Source organism: Piliocolobus tephrosceles, chromosome 13 (genome assembly GCF_002776525.5).
Source record: "Piliocolobus tephrosceles isolate RC106 chromosome 13, ASM277652v3, whole genome shotgun sequence".
NCBI classification, from domain to species: Eukaryota; Metazoa; Chordata; class Mammalia; order Primates; family Cercopithecidae; genus Piliocolobus; species Piliocolobus tephrosceles.
In genome coordinates, this window is record NC_045446.1 from 67,484,603 (window position 1) to 67,507,302 (window position 22,700).

The window sequence follows — 22,700 nt, forward strand, 5'->3', positions numbered from 1 at the left end:
CTTTTAACACTCCATGCTGCCTTTCATCTTAAAATAGTTTTTTAAGTAAAAGAGTTCCTCCAATGTTTTTTTTTTTTTTTTTTTAATTAGATCCTTGGTAAAGAACCTAAGGCCCAAGAGAAATTACTGAAGAAAAATGGAAAGGATCTTATAATGACAGACTGGAGGAAAATAACAAATAAGGGTCATATTTGAGGAAGCAGACATAAGGAAGTGATACTAGAAGCAGTAAGTTAGCAGGATAATCTTATTTTGGTGAGGAGATATTTTGTACTATTTCGGATATGCTGAATTTGACATCTGAAGACAAATGTCCAGTAGGCAACTGAATTTATAACTCTTAGTTTCCATACAGAGGTAAATATTTACAAGTCATTTGGGAAGAGATGATTTTTGTTTAAGTTATAGAAATGGTTGAACCTGGCAAAGGGTATAAGAGAAAGAGAAGAACCTTGGAAAACACCTATGGTACACAGGCAGAATGAGTAACAAAGAGACACAATGGTACAATTAAAATGCCTGGTTCTGCTGCTACCCCACTAAGTATATAATTCTGGACTCCCATCTATAAAATGTGGGAATCAGATGAGATCATCTCAGCTTTTCTACTAAATCAATAATTTGCTTTCATTGACCCAAAACTAATGTTTTAGAAACTTCTACCAATTAAAAAACACTAAAGATATAAGTGAACAGGAAAATACTATTTAAATGGTCCTAACCTAATACTTTACTTTCTAAGAATATACCAATGGCTAAATTAAGAATAAAACAATATCCAGAATTGGGTTTTCCCTGAAAATGTAAGAGCTGCTCTTCTTACAAGGGTGGCGACATCTCAGGATGTCAGAAATTATGATGAAAAAGAATGATCTTGAGAAACTGGAACCTCATACATTGCTGGCAGGAGTGTAAAACAGTACAGCTACTACAGAAATGGTTTGGCAGTTCCTCAAAAGTTGAGTACAGAGTTGTCATATGACCAGCAATCCACCTGTAGTTATATACCCACGAGAATGAGAACATACCTCCATACAAAAACTGGTATATAAGTGTTCATAGAGTAATTTTTTATTTTTTATAACAGCCGAAAACAGAAACAACTCAAATGTCCATTCTATTACTTGGCAATAAAAAGGAATGAGGTACTGATACATGCTACAAAATGGATGATTCTGTGAAACACAATTCTAGCTAAGTAAAATAAGCCAATTACAAAAGAACAAATATTACATGATTCCATTTATATAAAATGCCCAGTACAGGGAAACTACAGAGGTAGAAAATAGATTAGCAGTTACATAGGGCTGGGAGAGTCAGGGCAGGGGACATGGGGAGTGACTGTTAATGGATATTAATTTCCTCTTTGGAGTGATGAAAAGGATCTAAAATTCATTATGATGGTGGTTGTACAACTCTATGAATATACTAAAAGCTAGTGAATTATATACTCTAAATGGGTGAATTATATCTCAGTAAAGATGTTTTTAAAAGGAGATGATCTCTATTAGAACTGAAGAATAGTAATACCATCTATTATACAACATTAACATTTTTTTCCAAGTGCTTTTTCATCCATATAGCACCCCTAAGGTATATACAGTGTGAATGCTGCAATTTCCATTTTATAGATTAATAATGAGGCAAAATGATTTCCCAAAGTATACGTATGTATGTATTCTCCACTAGTGAAACTTGGTTCCTGAGGGTAAGCAGGTGGGGTGAAAGAAACTTAGGTATTACAATGGTTTATGACCCTCCAAAGGGCCAGAGTATGTAAACAGTTGCCCTACGTATCTGTGATATTAAAATTTCATGGCAGGGAGTATGATTGGGAAAAAGGCTCCTTAAGAAGGAGACAATGAAAAGAAGGTTAAGAAATACTGCATTAGTAGTGGAACAAGGAAAAAAAGTCAGAACCCCTAAGAATCCCAGCCTCGTATTAATTCCATTAATTAATTCCAATTACTTGTGAATATTCTAGATCCCAAAGTTGTTTGCAAAGGGGACCATATTTTCTAGGGCAGTATTGATTTCACATTTTATTTTTCTTAACACTGATTAAATATGTAACTACATAATTTCAGCAGTATGCCTTCAGATCTTGCACCATCAAACCCCAATCACACTATTATACTCATCCCCACAAAATTCTGAACCTCATCTCATTTTCTATGCTTCCCCTAATCTCCTAACTTTTCTATTATTTTGGTGCAAAAGCAATTGTGGTTTTTGGCATTTTTTTTTTTTTTAAGTAATGGCAAAAACTGCAATTACTTTTGCATTATTGGGCCACCAGAAAGTTCCAGTCTATCTTCAGCAAAACACCCAATATCTTCAATGTCTCTGAATATTCCCTTCATCTTCTTGCTCTAATGGAAATGAAATGTGGTTATTCCCTGAGGACACTGTCCAGGCCTTCTGGAGGGCTTTTTTTTCTTCTTACATCAGCATATTATCGATTCTAGACATTTAATAGCAATGAGGAGAAAGGGAATATCTATTTGAGCTTTTTTTTTTTTTTTCCTGGAAGTATTTTACCCTAGATTTTTGCTGGCTTGTTTTATATATCATTCAGATGTTTACTCAAATCCATAGCAAAACCTTCCCTGACTATCCTGTCTAAAATAGAACTTCCTCCATCACTACCTTCTTATTCTGCTTTATTTTCCTTATAGCACATAAATAAAGCAAGAAAGCAGAATAAAAATGATTAAAATATATGCCCAGATAAAAGAGATAAAGGAATATATAATAATGTGCTTAGAGTGGTTATCTTTAAGACTGGAATTACGAGTGACTTTTTACAATATATACTATCTAGTACTTTATAATTTTTCTACATTGGGTAGAATAAAGTTATCTTTAAAGAAAAAAAAAATCATGGTGATAGAAATGACAAACACAGGTACAATACAGGAATGATAGGAGTGTCAGCACTAATTTCTACCAATTCCACAGAGCCCAGACTGAGATCTCACTGGGAAGGGACAGGAATACGGAGGCAGCTTTCTACCCAAGACTTTCAGGAGACAGGAATACGGAGGCAGCTTTCTACCCAAGACTGCTTGGCCCTTGGCCTTACCTCACGGCACACAGCTGCAATCTGGCCTTCATCCATGCATGTTTCTGTCACCACGTCTGTCAAGGAGCCTCCAGCCAAGTATTCCATAACAACCCATAGCTCATCTCCCACGAGGTAACTGCAGGAATACAGATAAAGGGTGAGAGGGAACAATCAGAGTATTCTGAGCCATGGCACTGGGTTTCAAAGGCTAAGCATATAAACAGAGTGAAACTACGCCTTAGCACAAAGTAAAGTAAAAGGTTCTTTACTTTGGGGAAAAGCAGAATCTGGGGGACAAAATCACTAACTGAATTTCTCAAGGATGCTCTTGGAGAAAACCAAGCATACATGTTCTGTGAAACCCCAAAGGGCAGAACTAAGATCACTAGCTTAAAGTGATACAATAAAATTGCATTTCATCACAACACAAAGGAAGACATTCTAAAATTAGAAAGACTGACATGATTCCCACACCTCTAGAAGCATCCAAACATTTTGCAATGATAGGATTTAGAGTCCCTGTTACCCAAAGAAGAGAGAGCTACTAACCCTCCCAGAGAGTCCTACCAGATCTGAGATCTATGAGACCAAGTATTGGGTCTTGTTTAAGACTCTATCCCCAGAGTCCAGCACAGCAAATGCCAATATTTACTAAATAAATCAATGAACGAAATAAAAGATAACTATAAATATTAAATGAAATAATGTTTATGAGTCCCTTAAAAGCTGCAAAGTGTTGTATACATAGTCATTATGCTGACAATTGACCTCTACTTTGAGTGTCTGTGATTCAAGAATGGAATGAATTTAGCAAGGGCTTACAGAGCCAAAGCCATCTGATAAGCCAAGGCTACCATTTAGTAAGGTATCCCCAGAGAGACTGTGGGCTCACACAAGTTAGAAGTGATAGCTTCACTCAGGGGTTGGATCACTCAACCCTATTACATGATAAATAAAAAGGTCACTTAGCCTATCTGGTCAATGTTTCCTTACTATAGAATTGGACAAATAAAAACAAGGTGAGCCTAGAGCCCTAAAGTCTTCTGCCAGTCTTGGACAAAGATGCTGGATTGGAAAAAAAACATTTCTTGCACTGGCTTGAACTGTGTGGTATCATCTTATCTTCATCCTGTTATTGGGAACACTGCTGGACAGATGTGGAGACTGTTGGAAGATTTTAACAAATGCACTAAAGCAAAGGGTAAGATTTGAATCCTATTTTTTTGACTACTAATCAACTGCTTTCCATAAAACTTTGTGTTCTGATTTATAATTTTTAAATGTCCATGACAAATAAACATGACAGACTAAGTGTTTCTTCAACAATGTCTTTTGAGAGAGAAGACTATGGAGATTTGAACTGCTATGGTCTGAATGTTTGTGTCCCTCACAAGTTATATGTTGAAAATCTAATCGCTAATGTTATTAGGAGGTGGGGCTTTGGAAGGTGATTATATCATGAGGGTTCTGCCCATGAGTTCATCCATATGTGATGGAGTTCCCTCTGGGACATCTCACAAAAACCACAGACCCTCATTTGCAACACCTTCACTGAATGCTCAGGTTAAGATCTTCTTCTATGATCTTACAAAGTGTACTTTTTTCTATACCAGACCAGGAACTATTTGAGGGCAAAGATAGCATTATTTACTTCTGGTTTCCAGAGTAAAAGCCTCTGGGAATACCAGTAAAGGTATGATTAATAAACAAATCTATAAGTCTCTTAATCCTACTCCCAGAACACAAATTCCTTCAATAACATGGTCTTATCATTTAGATGCATCCACTGATGGGTAACTCACCATTTTGTGAGACAGGCCATACCCTTACTGACAGCTTTCATTTTTCCATATCCTGAGCCAAAATCTAAAACCCCTGTCGCCTTCAGTAGTTTGCACGAGCTATATTCTCTGTATAATAAGTTCTGAAAGAGATGATAAGGTACTAACTTTCAGAGGATTCTTCAGAGCCAGTCAGGACCCACATTAAGGAGACATAACCATCTCAAAGAAAAAGACTTTATTCTTTACAGTGTTGGGAATGTCAAAGTTCAACTCTTTTCCTCTTTAAGGAAACTGAAGCTTACTAGTGTTTTAGATGCAGAATAAGAAGGCACCCTTATGAAATCTACCAGTAACAGGAAGAAGTAGCTGGTCATGCAATATAAGAGGTAAAGAAATTACAGCCCAAGATATAGTCCAATTTCACCTCCACCTATGATGTCTCTGAACCCTGGGCAAGAAGCTTAACTTTTTTTGTTGTTCAGGTATCGGAGAAAAGAACCTGATATAATAGAAAGGGCATTGATATTGGTGCTAGGAATATTCAAATTCAAAACACTGCTTTGCTGTTTTATGGCTTACTACTCTTGGACAAGTTATTAACATCTATAAACCTCAGTTTCCTCGTCTGTAAAATATGGATAAAAAACCCTACCTCACAATGAGATACTGTTCATGAAAGTGCTTAGTACAAAATAAAGCACAATACAAATATTATATACAACCACTCTTACTATTTTGAAAAACAATTTTCATGAGCTGGAATGATGGGCTAAAACAATAAAAATGGGACTTAATGAAGATAGTGAAAAAGTTCTATATTTCCAGTTTAATGCAAGCTATGTAAAAAAAAAAATCAGAAATTTTAGTTGACTGCAAACTTACTAGGAGTCAAAACACACACCCTAAAAGATAAAACAAGAATGAAATCATTAAGCTGTGTTGAGTTTAGAAAGAGTCCCACTCTCTCTGAAGTGGTCAGATCTCAAATGAAACATCTAATTCTGCACATTGCATTTTAAGAGAACATAAACAAACAAGGAGTTATTCAGGAGGATGAGCAGAATAAGGAAAGATTTGGGATATAAAATGAGTTAAGGACCTAGATGTTTGACTCAGGTAGATGGGCTGGTAGGTTTCCCTTAGGCAAAACAAACAGTAATAGGATCAACTGTTACAAGCTACACGGTGGTAGAGTTCAGCCTAATACAGAAGGATTTCCCAGCAATAAAGGTGTCTAGCATTACACAGGGTCACCTACAGAGAGCTCAGCATCACAGAATACTCTTAAATGGAGGCAGTTCTGAGTGCTGGCACCGCCCTCTTCTCTGACAGTCCACCAATCAGTCCCAAAGGCCCTATCCCTCTGATGGGACCCACCACTCCATACCTGTCCAAGTAATTCACAATGTTTGGGTTCTTGTTTTCCCTCATGACCAGGATCTCATTAATAATCAGCTCTTTCTTGGGCTGCTGCTGAAGATTCATCTGCTTAATGGCCACCTGAAATCAGAGTATATTCAATGTGCAACCATAGTCATTCCCATTTATTGAGCACCTACTAAGTACCAGACCTTAAGTACTCAGGAAACAAAGATGAGTAAGATATAGTCTTAGCCCTCGAGTAATTCACAATTTGTCTATGTAGACCAGTGGTCTTCAAAGTGAGGTCTCAAGCCAGCATTATCATCATCTGGGAGCTTGTTGGAAATAAAAACCTGGGGTCTCACCCCAAATCTACTAAATCAGAAACTATGTGATGTAATAAGTCCTCCAGGTCACTGTGATATACACCAAAGTTTCAGAATCAAACTTTGGTGTAGAAAAATACTTTTAAAAAGTCACAACAGAAAAGAGATGCTATAACAGAGGTTCATACAAAATGCTAGCAAAACACAAAATATGGCAAAAGCCAAGAACTCTTTCAATCTGGCCAAGTATAGGGACTTCATAAAGGGAGAAGTGACTTTCTGAACCTGGTGTAGAAAGATAAATCAGAGTTGACCAGGTCAAGAAAGAATAGAAAAGGAGGATGAGAGCTCTATCTACAGAAATAAAAACAAATTTCCAGACAACATGAATATAAGGTATACTTTAGTTTCTAAGGTACATGGTATCAATTCCTTCTGTATGTAAGGTACTATTATAAGGTGTTCTCAAATTTGTTATTTCATTTAATCTTCAAAGACACCTTGTGTGCTAAATATTACTAATGATTCAACAGATGGGGAAACTGTGTTTCAGAGAGGATGTGACTTGCATACATAGCCATTCAACAGCAAAATCAGGATTAGAATCCTCAAAAGGGATGCCAAGTTATCCTGTACATGTAGCCAGATTAATTTTCCCCCAGAGTACACATTTGATAACCTTGTTCAAAAACTTACATGGCTCCTGGTTGCCTAGAAATGTTTCTCAGTACAATATTCAAAGTTCTCATGATCTGGCCCCTACTTTACTTCCAACTCTATTTCTTCACAGAGGAGTGTTCATGGAGAACACTCCATGTTCTCCCTGGTATCTAGTTCCCCTTCCTTTGTTCACAATCTTCTCTTCATCTGGAACAGCCGGTATCATTTCCATACATTCAAAAGCTACTTACGCTTTGTATCAGGCCAAAGAAAACTTCATTCTCCAAACCCAATATGCCTTTTCCCTTCTTTAAAGCCCTATAAGATCATATTTATCCCTCTTTTATGGAACTTACAACTTGCTATCATGTATAATGATTAGTTAGGGGTAGTGTATCAAGAAGTTTGAGGGCTTGACTGAAAGCCCAGAACCCCAATGCCAAACACAAGCCTTTACACACATAGAGTTGGTGCTCAAGAAATGTCTGTAGAAAGGAAGAGGGCAAGAGAGAAGTCAATAGGTTGGTAAGTACTTTGTTTTTAAATAAAAACAACAAAAAAATGGCAATGGGCTCCTCTATACCATAGGAGTATACTTTCAATTATTTTCTAAGTGTTCATTCTCTAGAGATATTTTGCCTTTTTCCTGCTTAGTGGACAAGAACACGAACACCTAATAGAACGAAGTTGTCTTTCCAGAAGCAGCAAGAAGTATAAAGAAGGAATGATTCAAACTTTTATGTGACAAATCCCTGACTCTATTATTTCTTCAAGTCAAGAATGGACAGTCTTTTGCAGAGACCAAGTTAATCATTAAGAATAGAAGTAATTCCGTAAAAAAATCTGACCACCTCCATTCCCTACCTCAAGTAAGGAAAAATTGCTTTGGAGTGGAGTTTCCTGTTAGGTCAGGCTTCTGGTCTAGTGGCAGCTGTCTATAACAGCTGAGCATTAGTTTTTCCTAACGTTTGAAAAGCAACATGTTGATCTAAAGATATTAAGTATAGTTAGCCCTTATAACACACATTAAGGACTGGAGCCAGAAGAATGTCTTTTGAGTTACTCATGCCATCTTGGAGGATGGGACACTGCTTATGAACCTCACAGTGGTCACTGCTGGCAGCAGCAAGGAAGGAGACGTATAAAGAAGCTAACATGGAGGCTGGGGCAGGACATGGGAGTCCTTTTCTTTTTTCTTTTCCTTTTGAGACAGAGTCTTGCTCTGTTGCCTAGGCTGGAGTGCAAAGGCAATCTCTGCTAACAGCAACCTCCGCCTCCCGGGTTCAAGCGATTCTCCTGCCTCAGCCTCCCATGTAGCTGGGATTACAGGGATCCGCCATCACGCCTGGCTAATTTTGGTATTTTTAGTAGAAACAGGGTTTCACCATGTTGGCCAGGCTGGTCTCGAACTCCTGACCTCATAATCTGCCCGCCTTGGCCTCCCAAAGTGCCGGGATTACAGGCGTGAGCCATTGTGCCTAGCCGGGAGCCCTTTTCAATAGCTACTAACTATGGGCTAGGCTGTGTCCTTCATCTATCAGACCCCACCTATATAGGCTAGGATATAGCATTCCTATAACAGAAAAAGAACTAGACTTGAACTCTGAGAACTTAAGCTCAGGACCTGTCACTTACTGACCTTGACCAATCACAAGCTCTCTGAGCCTTAGTCTCTTCATCAATACATTGAAGATAATCTCAACCTTGATTCCCCTCTTCTCAGGATTGTTTTGAATACCAAGTGAGACAATGGCAAATGCATTACTCACATATAAGTAAATAAGCAATAAAGTTAGACAATAATGAAAATGGTAATCATAGTAATAATAGCATTTAATAAGTACTTGGCACAGCAACCACTCTCCCACCACTACTGTTTATCAAATACCAACTGTGTGCCAGGCTCTGTGCTAGATGCCCTATTTATATTATCACAGTAAAACCTAACAGCCCTGCAAAGTAAGAATCATGATCTGCATTTTCAGGTAAGAAAATTGAGGCGAAGACTGATATGAAAATCCTAAGGTCATAATCAATACCCACAGGTCTATGTGACTCCAAAGGCTCTTCCAGTCTTTTCTTTCTATTATACACATTCTCTCTAAAAACACACTTGAAAAATAATTGTTTATCTGTAACTGGAAGACTTCCCAGTACTAACATTCTTCCTATATGTGAGACAATAGGTCTGCCCTTCTCAGCTGGATAACCCCCAATAAGCATGCACTCACAAAGACCGAGAGCATCCTGCTGACTCCACTAAAGATTTATTCTCCCTGGGGCAGGAAATGAAGCCTTCCTGACCACACTGCATTAGCCACCCTGATGGACTCCCTTCCATTCATAGTTTTGTAACCACAAGGCAGGCATACAATGATATTTAAATTTCTCTTTCCTCTGGCCAGCTTCTCACACAGCCAGCCTCCAGGCCTTTCAGGAACCACCATCATCACCTACCTGCCTCCCATCAAGGACTGTGAGGCCTGAGAGGCCAGAAACATGACAAGGGACTCTAGTATCTAACCTCAGCTCTGTTGTGCTCTTGCGGCCCAAAACACACAGGATTAGGCGTCAAAGATTCTAAACCAGCCCCTGCTAATCGCTGACGGTACAACTTTGCAAAAAAGTTATTATACACCCTGAGCCTCAAATTCCTCAGCAGTAAAGAAAAAATAATATTACCTACCTCATAGAGTTCTTTTCAGGATTGGTATAACCTTCTTTATTTTAATCTCTGCATCATATTCACCATCATTAAAATGTCATGATAATACTATCCTTCTTTCCTCACCATTATTTTTACTTTAAGGCAGATTTCTATCAATATTACAAGGCTTTTATATGTACACAAAGGAAATTACGGTCTCTTACATTTACACATGATTTTAATGTCTGTGAACTTTCACAGAATTCTTAGCATAAGGTGTGGCATAAAGCAAATGCTTTGTGGAGTACATACATATGCATATGAGTAAAAATGAATAAATATGAATATGTAGTTCATAAAGTTTATAATGCATTTTCACATGTATTGCTGTACTGAATTCTTTCAACACTTTTGTGGACATTTTATCATGCACATTTTATAAATATATAAAATTCAGGCTCAGAGAGGTCAGATGACTTGCCCAAGGTTATATAAGTAGCTAAAGGCTTATAAGCATCTAGTTCTTTGGATTCTCACGTCAAAGAACAATGAATAAATCTTTAGCCATAATAGTGATTTTTAAAACTTGGCTTACCCTAGGTGGAGCCTTAATATTTGGCTTTAACACTTGTAAAAACTCACGAGAGCCTAGTGAGATATATGCTACCACTATTAACCATGACTTCTCCAGGATGCCACGTGGTTTCAACCACCAAAAATATAGAAGCACGTGTCTAGCAGCCTCCCTTACAGAACCCCAACTCTATTTTCACTGGAAGAGGAGGTGCCTCTCTCAATTGCTGTGTCCCGGTACTCTCTGAAGAAAGAACTTCTCTGGGGCAGCTGCCATCCAGTTCACTGGCTGACACTCCTACTCTGCAACCGCATATTAGAATGCAAGGAAACCTCAAGTACTCTATATTCCCTTCTTAACTTCCTTCTACTGAATATAAGACCTTGGGTCAGCAGGCTTTAGCTATAGTTATCATGGCTTAATGAAATGAGAGGGACAAAAAGCTGCCTCCAAATAAATGAGGATTTCACTGTTCAGTGGAAAGTAAAGGTAGCACCAGTAGATTAGGAGTCAAGAGACATGGTTTAAATCTCCTGTAGATCAGATTTCTCCCCCAAGCCCCAGACCTGTATAAGCAACTATCCACTTGGCAATCAGGCAGTATCCAATTTCTTTTTCCTTTCTCCTTGAATAATATCACCCACTTGTAAACAATGTTCACATTCAGTCAGTCATCTAATTCTGTCGAACCTACCTGCTAAGTATCTCTCAAATCCATCCACTTCCCTCCATCTAACTATTTCACCTTAGTCCAAACCTTAGGTTTCATCATGTTAGCCTGCTATTTGGCTCTTGTATGCTACAGTAAGAAACTAGAAATGTTCCAGCTGGGCGCAGTGGCTCACGCCTGTAATCCCAGCACTTTGGGAGACCGAGGCAGGAAGATCACCTGAGGTCAGGAATTTGAGAGCAGCCTGGCCAACATGGTGAAACCCCATCTCTACTAAAAAATACAAAAATTAGCCAGGCATGGTGGCAGGTGCCTGTAATCCCAGCTACTCAGGAGACTGAGGCTGGAGAATTGCTTGAACCCAGGAGGCGGAGGTTGCAGTGAGCAGAGATCACGCCACTGCACTCCAGCCTGGATGACAGAGTGAGTCAACCTCATCTCAATTAAAAAAAAAAAAAAAAAAGAAATTAGAAATGTTCCTATTGACCTAACAAGGGCTAAAAATTAATCCCAAACTAAAAGAAACAGAACTAAAGGGCAACAGTGGGTGGTGGATACTCACCTCCTGTCCTGTGGCCACATCCATTGCAGTGTACACGGTGCCTGACGCACTGAACAGTAAGGTGGCGGAGAAAGAGGGAAAAAAAATAGTGTTCAATGAAGTGATATTTGTCAAATGCAGTTCTACACACAATCTGTGAGTGTCAAAAACAACAGCAGTAAAAATAATCCTCTCCCTTTATCATCCATTCTCATACTTAAGAAGACATTAAGTGGTAGTAAAGAGAATGTAGGCTCTAGTGGCCAAGAGACCTGAATTCCAACCTGCTACTTCTACCTAGTACCTACTAGGTAGGATCTTAAGAAAGTTATTTAACTTCTCTGAGCTTCACTTTCCTCATTTGTAAAGTGGACATAAGAGAATATAAGATAATTTAAATTGATTAGTTCATGTGAAGTACTTAGTCAATTGCATAACATATAACGGATGTTCAATATATATTAATTTCCTGTTCCTGCTTGCTTCTCTCTTCGCCTCCATCACCCTTGGCAAGTGGCTCTAATTTCTTCTGGCTTCAAACTCTTCATCTATAAAAGGGATAAGATTAGATCTATGATTTTCAACTAGCGGGTGAGAGGTGAGGAGAAAGGGGTCCTGGGGAGAATTTCAGAATGTATTTGGAGGGTGAGCCAGAATGTCTTATATATTTATCAAAAAGCATTATGAACTTTTGGGGTGTCAGTAATATTCTTTTTCTTAATCTGGGTACTGGTTACATGGGCGTGTTCACTTTTTGAAAATTCATTGAGTTGTATACTTATATATGCTATCTTTAGTGAAAATTTCCATTAAAAAACTATAAATAGTAAAAAACTATAAAAACTTGAAGAACCACACTGAATAATCTAATCTCAAAGTTCCCTTCCTGCTCTAATATTATAGGATACACTTTGATCCTTTAAAATAAAAAAATGGTTTTCAATCATTTATTCCATCAATAGGATATGCAAATTTTGTTTTCTGTAGTTTGTTTTATAAAAGTGGTTTTTAGTTTTCATTTTTCAAACACAAAATGATATGAAATATACTCTTTCAAACATATATGTTCCCAGAAGATCTGAGGGTACCTCTGCCCCACCCCTAAGGTAAGAATGACCCCACTAGACACATGTGTACACATATGTATGTAATTATACACACATTCATATATACAGACAGAGAAGGGTGAAAGAAATGCAGAAATAATGCTAGTAAAGTAATAATTCATTCAAAATAACTAAATCCATTCAAAATAACTAAAACCCTCATTTTATGCTTGGAACCATAAACCCTGTGTATTTATAGGTAAGTAATTTGTAAAACGTATTTGTACCTATACATGCCATATGTTGGGTACATAAGATGCAATTTGAAGAAAATTAAAATTCTGCTCTATTACAAGACTGCTTCCTAGGCAAGCCCTGATATTATAATTCTTGGAGAAGTCAGGTCAATCCAGGGGGAAATGTCATGTGTAAGCATGCCTTGCAGCTAGAAACTATGGTCACCAGCCTCCCTAACCATCACTCTCTAGTTGGGACCCTAGCTACATTCCTGGAAACTGTGATTATAACATATTGGCTATCAAATAAGGATTGGATGACTTGCATAGGCAGTTATTTCTTCGCTGCCTGATTATCCTGCCCCTAGCTATCTTCTGTTATAAAGCTGGTATCTGTCTTCCTAACCCCATCCTTTCCTGATCCTACTAGATGTGCTATTCTTAAAGGGCAAACATGCCCAAGCCTCAGGGCACTGGACATTTAGGGACTGTCTCCATGATTACAAAGTTCTAGAAAGCTACTCAGGCCCACTGGTTAATACCTATTTCTAACTTGAATAGACATATAATTAGACTATGAATTCCAAGTCCAAAGGAATAATAATCTTCAGGTCTTTAAGGAGAAATAAAAGCAAGCAAAAATTATAGTATTACCAATTCATCATATTGGTGTGGCATTTATATTTTTAAAATTATGCAGTGTGGAAACATCAGCATAGGTGCTTAATAAATATTTCATTCTTCCTTTAGCACTAACAGACCTGTCAAGTAAGCAAGAAAAGAACATCGTGCAGATGTTGCCTATTTATAGGTCTCGTACATCAGTAACTAAAAAACAAAACAAAACAAAAGTCACAAAAGTTCTGGAGTTTTGTAAAAGGCCCTCAATTTACAATCTGTCTTCCTTAAATTTACAGGAAGAAACTCCAGTCCAGAGAAGAAACCTGACCTGCCTATGCTTGTCCATGTACATTTCTGCTATATTCTTAATATCTCAATTTCACTACCTAAAGGAAATACCATCCCACATTACTCTGAGGTAAGCAAAATAATTTCTTTCTCAAGGTGTTAAATACCTTACACCAGTTCAGACTCACAAAAGCATGTCTACTCTGAAAAACAATGCAACCAGAAAAAAAATGAGATCCACTCAAGCCCAGAGTTGTTTTGAGGATTAAACAATAAATGCAAATAACAGATGTGAACTGTAGAATGCTGTATAAACATAACCTCCCTATATTATGCAATCTTTTATCTTATTTTCAGAAAATCTTGGGTATATAATAAAAAAAAAAAAGAAAATTTCAATGACATCATTAGCAACAAAGCTTTCATTCCACTAACACTGAGAGCCAGACATTTTTATTTTTCAGTTTCTTTTTATCTCTTTTGGTGGGTCTTTAGAAATCTCATTATTTTTATTTTTTATAGAGAGGTATAACTTAATTTGCACAAATCTTAAGTGTACAACTTGATTTTTATATATCTACACACCTATGTGTTCACTATCAAGATCACCCCCAAAGATTCCCTCATGACTATGCCTACTCAACATCCTCCTCCCAGAAATAACTACACTGTTCTGACTTCTATTATCATACATTAGTTTGCTTGTTCTTGAATTTCATATAAATAGAATGGCATAGTATCTGCTCTTTTATATCTGGCTTCTTTCACTCAAAAAAATGGCCAAATGCTTTCAAAAGACACTACAGTCATTACCCCCAAAGATTCCTTCATGCCTAATCCCACTCTACATCCTCCTCCCAGAAATAACCACTATTCTGACTTCTATTATCATATATTACTTGTGCCTATTCTTGGCCTATTCTTGAATTTCATATAAATCAAATGAGACAGTATCTGCTTTTTCATATCTGGCTTCTTTCACTCAAAATAACAGCCAAACACTTTAAAAACACAGGACAGTCATGTGTCACATAACGACGTTTCAGTCAACAATGGACCACACATGATGGTGGTCCCATAAGATTATGATGGAGCTGAAAAATTCCTATCACCCAGTAACACTGTAGCAGTTACAACGTCATAGCACAATTACTTTGTTTTTTAATAAATGTAATGCACAGTCTAAGTGTACAGGGTTTATAAAGTCTACAGTAGTGTACACAGTAATGTCCTAGGTCTCCACATTCACTCACCACTCACTGACTCACCCAGAGCAGCTTCCAGTCCTACAAGCTCCATCCATGGTAAGTGCCCTATACAAATACACCTTTTTTTTTTTTTTTTAAATCTTTTATGCTGTATTTTTACCATACCTTTTCTATGTTTAGATATACAACTACCATTGTATTACAACTGCCTACAGTATTCAGTACAGTAACATGCTGTACAGGCTTGTAGCCTAGGAGCAAGAGGCTACATCATATAGCCTAGGTGTGTAGTAGGCTATACTCTTTAGTTTTGTGTTCACTCTATGATGCTCACATGACAAAATTGCCTAAGGATGAACGTCTCAGAACATATCCCCTTTGTTAAGCGACATATGACTATACAATTGTTTGCCTATCTTTTTCTGTTGACTTGAGGTCCTTGAAAGCACAGACTGTCTCTGAATTCATAGTGCCTAGCACACAATAGGAACTCAGTTAAGATTTTCTGAATTCATTACACTGAGGGCAGCATACAAGATACAGAGAAGGATGAATGCCAGATGGATAAATTCTGGCATCTACCTAGAAAAATAGGTCCTATCACACTAGTAGCAGGGTTTGTATTTCTGGGTCTTCCATTTTATATTAGTGCTGTTGGAGCTCAGTACTAGGACAAACAGGGTTCATCCAGAAAAGCAGAGTTATAATTTGGGAAGCTGGTTTTGTGCTAAGAAAAAAAGTCATTCTCTCACTGTCACTGCAGGGGTATTTTTAGCCACATGGTCAGCTAATGGCACATCTCTCATATTAAGCGCAATTCTGCCAAATCTGAAGTCATTCTAACATAACAACTCCAGATGGGTGAGGGGTGAAGTGGAGAAAGAAGAACAAGGTTTATGAGAGGCAAAACAAAAGCAAAATCATATATGCCAGCACACACACTTTAAAGTCACTTCTCCAGGGAAAGAAAATGCCCCTACTAACCCTTGTCCAATCTTCTCAAACCGTGTATATTTCTTCTTAGGATCGCCCACACTCACTATGCTTCCTTTGAAAGAAACAGAGACCATGAATCATTTTTTCCCAAATCAAGATACAAAAAAGGTCCCACATTTCCCCAAACCCTGGGGTTGGCATGGGTTAAAGAACTACCTCCAATAGCCAAAAAGCATGCTAAAGAGGCCCTCAGTTTTTCCCCCATAAGTCTCAACCAAAAGTTTCATCACCTTGACTGCTTTGATTCACAGCAAGCTATTCCATTTCTAAACTTCTAAAAGTCATTCATATTTTAATTAATACAATCAGTAAATATTTACTCATTTAATACGCACCAAGCCATATGTTGTGTTAGGAATGAAGAGATATGACACAGTCAAGGCAGTTCCTGCTCTCTAGAAGGTCAATTTCATGGAGGAGACAGATAAGTAAGCATAAAGTTCCATGAAAACATAATTGCTATGATAAATACCAAAGGGGTACAGAAAGAGGCACCAAAAAAAAAAAAAAAAAAAAAAAAGACTGGAAAAGCTTCAGAAAGGTAACATATGGACTGATTTCTACTTTAAGTAAAAGCCAGAGAGATAAAGTAGAGAAGACGTTTACAACAAAGAATATTTCAAGCTCAACGACATAGAGGTTTTCCATTGGGTTTTACAACTTGTATTTTAGAGATGGAGAAATTGAGGCCCACAGAAGGAAAGAAGATACTTCCCCAAGGTCACACAGCAAACTGGTGTCAGAGCTAAGATTAGGAGTTTCATTTTTAGTCTCCCGGTCCACTGTACTCTCCATTAATACCCAATTACTAGGAATTGGTACTTTTCACATATATTACCTCATTAGATTTGCAAATGAGACAAGTATTAACATCCCTATTTTAAAAATGAGAAAAATGAGGTTTAGAGAACAGTAGAAAATTGCCTAAGACAAGTCAGTGGCTGAGCAGAAGCTTCAATTCAAGTGTCCTAACTCCCAGGCCAAGTCTTAATTCTGAATCATAATTCTAAATGTTATTGTTAAAAAAACAAAACAAAACAAAACTCTGGTTTAGAGAACAAGACCACATATAGGAGTAAACAGATGACTAGGTAAGTGGCTTTTCTTACTTTGTCATTTTATGAGGGATCCAGAAAAGGGCAATTTTTAAAACAGTGAAATTTTGTTTTAAAGTCATATAGGAATTAATCAGGAAGAACTAGAGAACCAGAAAGCAATGCCAGTTTGCAGACATCGCCAAATCGGTCACATTGAATCCTTTTTAGAAGTAAGTAGACACAGTGAATAAATTAAAGCCCTTGTCAAATGATTCTTCCAAGCCCACAGATCAACCTAGTTCTTCCTTCTAATATGAATTCTCCTGCAGTTTACTGAAACACAGAAATAAGCTACCCTAACATACCCCCATTTCTGGCAGCTAAAGAAAGTAAAATGGAAGTTTCCACTTGACAGCAAGAGGCAGTATGCTCTACTTACAGGAACAAAAACTGTGTTCTAACCTCAGCCCTGTCACTTTTTAGCTGTGTGATTTTGGGCAGGATATTTAGCCTCCCTGAGCCTCAGATTATCTTAATAGCAAAAATTAGGATCACAACACTTTTCTTCACAGGGTTAATAAGAGAATTAAATTTTTAAAAAATCAAGAAAATATTTTGCTTGTCATTTGATACATAAAACGTTAACTTCCCTTCCCTCTTTTCCTACAACCAAGATGGCAGATCTGTCTTCTCCTAGGTCAATGGCAAAACATCAATAATCAATCACAGCGCCCTTTTCCACTAGGTCCTCAGTCTTTCTCAAACATGGCATTCTAGATAATTCATTAGAGAAAAACTATTTGTCATCTCTATAACACATGCCTAGGGGTGAGGGGTACCCTGCCCTCAAAGTGAGCTATCTACACTCTCTCACCACATCCCCATCCTAACATAGTATCCAACCAGGGCTGTGAGAGAGGGAACACAGGTGCAGAGGCAGGGTGGAGAAGCAGTCTGAGGCTAAGGTACCAAGCATGGCCAGCCAGCTGCATGGACCAAGCCTACGACCAGGAAATCTCTGTGCTTGACCAGTCATAAAGCAAAGAAAGGTTCAGAAAGCGACAAATTCCTTACGTAATTTCTCCAAGATCTCCTCATCAGACATTTTAGGCTTCTTCTTCTGCTTCTCAGTATTCCGGGTCAAAGCATCTGGTGGAGTGGTGTTATTTTCAGTAGGCGAAATGGGAGATGTAGCCACGTCTCGAGTTGAAGTGACAGGAAGTGGTTCAATCACAGACCGTGTGTATACCTGCATTATTGGGGCAAAATTTTGGCAAGACCAGCCTTTGTTAGCACAGGGGAACCTCTCCTAGATGTGAGGTTAGAACATCCACAGAGCAAACTCCAATAAATTCATCCTTTCTCCTATGTCAAAATCTGTATTACTCCTCCTCTGTGCCCAGGCCCATCCATTCTGGGTAAAATGGCCTTCCGTACTCTCACTGTAAACAAAATAAGTGAGTCTCAGCACTAAAGATATTCAATAGAGGCTAGACAACTATCAAAAGAAATTAGTTAAAGACAATTCTATTAGATAAGGATCCCCTTCATCTATAATATTTTACGCTTCCCCAAGCTAAAAGAAATATCCTGTATTCCCACAGCACTTTGCATTACTAGCACAACACCAACTTCTATTGAGTTATTCCCTCCTTACATCCTAAACCCTTGCAGGGAAGGAACTACTTTTGTTCTTCATCAAGAGGCAGTAGAGTGTGGTGATTTAGAACACAGACTCTGGGACCTGATTGCCTGAACTAAAATCCCAACTCTTACTCTTACCTTCTGCCTGACTTTGGGCAGGTTATTTAACTTCTCTGTGTTTCAGTTTCCTCATCTATAACATGGTGATAATAATGATACTTATCTTTGGGGTTGCTGTAGGAGTAAACTGATTAATATGGTAGGGAATCAGACTCATCCCCAGCAGACATTAAGCACTCAAACTTTACCTTTTAAAAATATTAAATGTCCTATTCATTCATTTACATAACATTTACTGAGAATCTACTTGTTGCCTCACCCTCTACAAAATGCTGCCCCATCCTCTCATTCTCATAAAGGAGGTGAGAAAATCATAACTACAAGGCAGAAAGTGATACACGTTATAAAAAAATGAGCAAGCTATATACTACTGAGGTACAGAAGTGATCATAAGTTATACTTTTTCCTAGGAGATGCTTCAAGGTATTTATCAGATTTTATCATAAAAATATCACAATTATCTTTTGGATAGTCCATAAACTGTATAAAGACAGGGAATGTGGGTCATTCATCCCTGAGTTTCTCCATCTAACCACTTACCGAAAAAAAGCAAGCATTCAGGTAAATATTTGATGGAATAAATAAACAAACAGGATCCTGCAGCTGGATCCTGAAGGACGGATAGGTTTCTACAAAGAACAGAGGATCATTTATCTATGATGATCATTTATCTGGATGATGCAAAGCCATTTGCAGCAGTGGGACTCAAACCCATGGCTCCACAGAGACTAAAGCCTACTAAATCCTGCACCTTGGACTGCTTGACCACGCTATCTTTTGACTGGAAAGGCTTTTAATAGGTGGAAATGGGAGAGAACTTTCCAGTAGTGGGAACAGCAATAAGCCAAGACACTGAGATCAGAGGTGATGGTTTCTTTCCTGATTACTACTCTAGTATAACGATTTCTCAATTTTCTATTCTTGTACCTGTAGACAAACTATATCCCAGGTATCTAAACCTATACTTTCATGCCTTGTTCTCTTTTGCCTGTCTTGATATGTCTCTTTGAAGACAGAAACTTTGCCTTTTCCTTCTCTAATAGTCTCCTTCTCTGGCTCCTAGCACAGGTTTGTACACACAAAAATACCACTGTGCTATGGTGGAAAACAACCTGGAGTTGGGGTTAATTACCTGCTTTCAAATCCTGGCTCTTTAGTTTACTAAGAGATTGGGCAGATCAATTCACCTCTCCAAATCTCAGATGCTTCTTCTATAAATTAGGAATTAACAATACCCTTTTAGAAAGAAATGCTATGAAGATCAATTAATTAATTAATTAATTCAATATTTACTGTCCTCTGATATTTACCTACCTCTGCAGGTGCCAAGAACTATGTTAAACACTAGAAATATATATATATAGATTTCCTCTACTTTTTGAGGTGTTCATGGTTTAGTAAATGTTTTAAATGAACATGACTACAAATAAAAAAAAAACATATCAGTGTTAACAACTCTCCAATTTTGAAGCCCATTTTCCCTTAAGGTAACTTTGTGACCTACAGAGATGATGATCCCACAGATTCTGTTTATAAGTTCTCAACTTAAAAGGTCATATAATTCCTTTGAATTTCCTCCACAGCATCTCCAATAGTCACTCAACCAATTTCTGTTTGAACACCTCCCTGAATGCTATATTCCAGAGGTAGCCCTTTTTTATTTATTTATTTATTTTTCAAGATCACAGAAGTGCTACATGGTTCCTTCATTATGGACCTAAACAAAGAAACACTAGTAGAGTATCATCTGATGGCAGGTCAGTGCTCAGTGATGCCAAATTAAGTAAAAGGCACAGAGACTAGATTTTTCAAAGCAAGGGTAGAGGGACTATGGCTATTCTCAGATGCAGGAACCTCAAAGAAAGTTAAATAGAAATCATTGCCAACATCCGGCATCAAAATGCACTCCTGATGCCCAGCATATTAATAGCGCTAATGTATTTATAAATTCTCTTGGGTCTTTCAGTATTATCGATAATACTCTAAGAGGCTGAACACTGCATATTTAACAGAGAAGAAAAGATCTGTAGCAAGACAATTTGTTGCTTCCCTGGAGACTGGAATAATTTATGTTTGTCCTGCACTAATCCTGTATATCTTCCTGTCCTATCTGTCGAGAACAGGCTAAGCAAACCAAGACTGGATTAGTATAAACATCAATCACATAGGACACTTTGGGACTATTTGCAAACCGATGATAAATAAATACACCATTTTTTGTCTTTAATCATACAGAAAGTACCTTTAGTCAAGGTAGTTCAGTGATTTCACCAGCTCCAAAATCTAAGGACCCCTACCAGAATATTAAATTTCTAGGTCTTAGCACCAACTCCTCCCTCTCCCCACTTACTCTAATAAATCACAAAACTGTCCAGGTCCCAAAGACTCACAGATTTTGTGTGCTCTGGGCGTGGAGCAATCACTGGTGGTGGAGTAGCATCATCATCATCATCATCCTCATCTTCTGAAACTGGTGGCACTGCAGGAGTCTCAGACACAGCCTTCACATTCTGTGCAAAGAAGAAAAGCAAGACGCATCTGGTCCAGCTGCCATGGAACTTAACTATCAGGATCACCAAACCCCCCAGGGAGAAACCCCAACCTGATACCCCTTCTGAAATCCACATTAGCCTCCAAGCTCTCACCTCCGTGTAGCTAGTCTCAGAAACTCAATCTGTTTCTCCCTCTTCTCTTAGCCATCACTATCCACTCAGTCCCTTGGAGCTTCCTTCTCCCACCCAAAGCCTAAATGTCAATGGGAAGCTAGCTTACAGCTTTTCTACCTGCCTCTCCCCCAACCCAACCCCTGAAGACAAGCTCACAGTACCTTCTTTCTATTAATTTTGCTCTCCATACTGAATAGGAAATAAAGTATGAAATGTAGGGAAGGGATCAAAAGTTTCTAATTTTTCAAAATTCATCATTATAATTTCTTACTGTCTCCTGATATAGTAAATGGCAGTCTAAACAGGCTTTTGCCCTGTCTTTTTCCTCTCTTTGCAAAAATCTCCTGGACTCATTACGTCACCAGGGGTCCTCACCTCAACCTGAAGATAAAGAACATTAGCATCAGGATCATGTTGTCTAAAGAGAACAATGAATTTCTCCCCAGACTGGATACTATTTCCCTAAGTTTCTGCCCTACCCTGGAATGGAACTTACCACTAATTAGATCTGCTCACAATCTGTGACAACCTGATTTCCCCATGCAAACCGTAACAGAGCTGGGCCAAGAGTGGCAGGTTTTAGGGCAGGTCCAGGCAAAAATAGCATACCATTACTATTTATTACACAGAATTAAGAGACAAAATGCCTCCAAAATATGAGATTTTTGATAGAGATCAAATGATTCTATCATTTGGTCAGCAAATAACTGGAGAGGCAATGGGGATCTTTTAATATATACTGATATAATTCAATAGTTTCAGGTATTTTCAGAGCACCTACTTTGTGCTCAGTAAGACTGTGATAGATACTGTTGACATAAATGTACAAAGATGAAAAAGATGGTCCATGTCCTAAAGTAGTGACCATCTGGTATAGGAGATAGACAGAGGATGAGAGCCCCTCATGCCTGACACCTGGAGCCTCCTAAGAGGAAGGTCAAGAGTCAGAATAACGGGATAAATGGAAGAACTAAGCAATAATATACTAGAGCTACTGACTGTGGGAGACTGTCTTTTACCACATTTGACATACAAAAGTAGGAAAAACTGGCACTCTCATAGACTTTAATAGTGCCTCCAGCACAAAGCATAACTTAAAAACTGACAGTGCCGGGCATATATAAGCAGTTGTGGTGACCACAGGTAATAAATCTGTCCTCTTGGTTTGAAGTTTAATCACCTGAGGAATGTGAAGGAAGAGGAGTGT

At 38.1% G+C, this 22,700-nt stretch overlaps 1 protein-coding gene across 8 annotated transcripts in view; it reads right to left on the reverse strand.

Moving 5' to 3' along the window:
* PAK1 (p21 (RAC1) activated kinase 1) overlaps window positions 1-22,700 on the reverse strand; it is a 149,101-nt gene that overhangs the window by 10,463 nt on the left and 115,938 nt on the right. For all 8 annotated transcript variants that reach the window (XM_023209336.2, XM_023209334.2, XM_023209335.2 and 5 more), the window contains 6 exons: window positions 21,218-21,337; window positions 18,138-18,312; window positions 16,015-16,078; window positions 11,653-11,701; window positions 6,239-6,351; window positions 3,086-3,203 (listed from right to left, as the gene is read on the reverse strand). In XM_023209336.2, coding sequence (XP_023065104.1) covers window positions 3,086-3,203; window positions 6,239-6,351; window positions 11,653-11,701; window positions 16,015-16,078; window positions 18,138-18,312; window positions 21,218-21,337 — 639 coding nt within the window. The remainder of the gene's footprint in view (window positions 1-3,085; window positions 3,204-6,238; window positions 6,352-11,652; window positions 11,702-16,014; window positions 16,079-18,137; window positions 18,313-21,217; window positions 21,338-22,700) is intronic.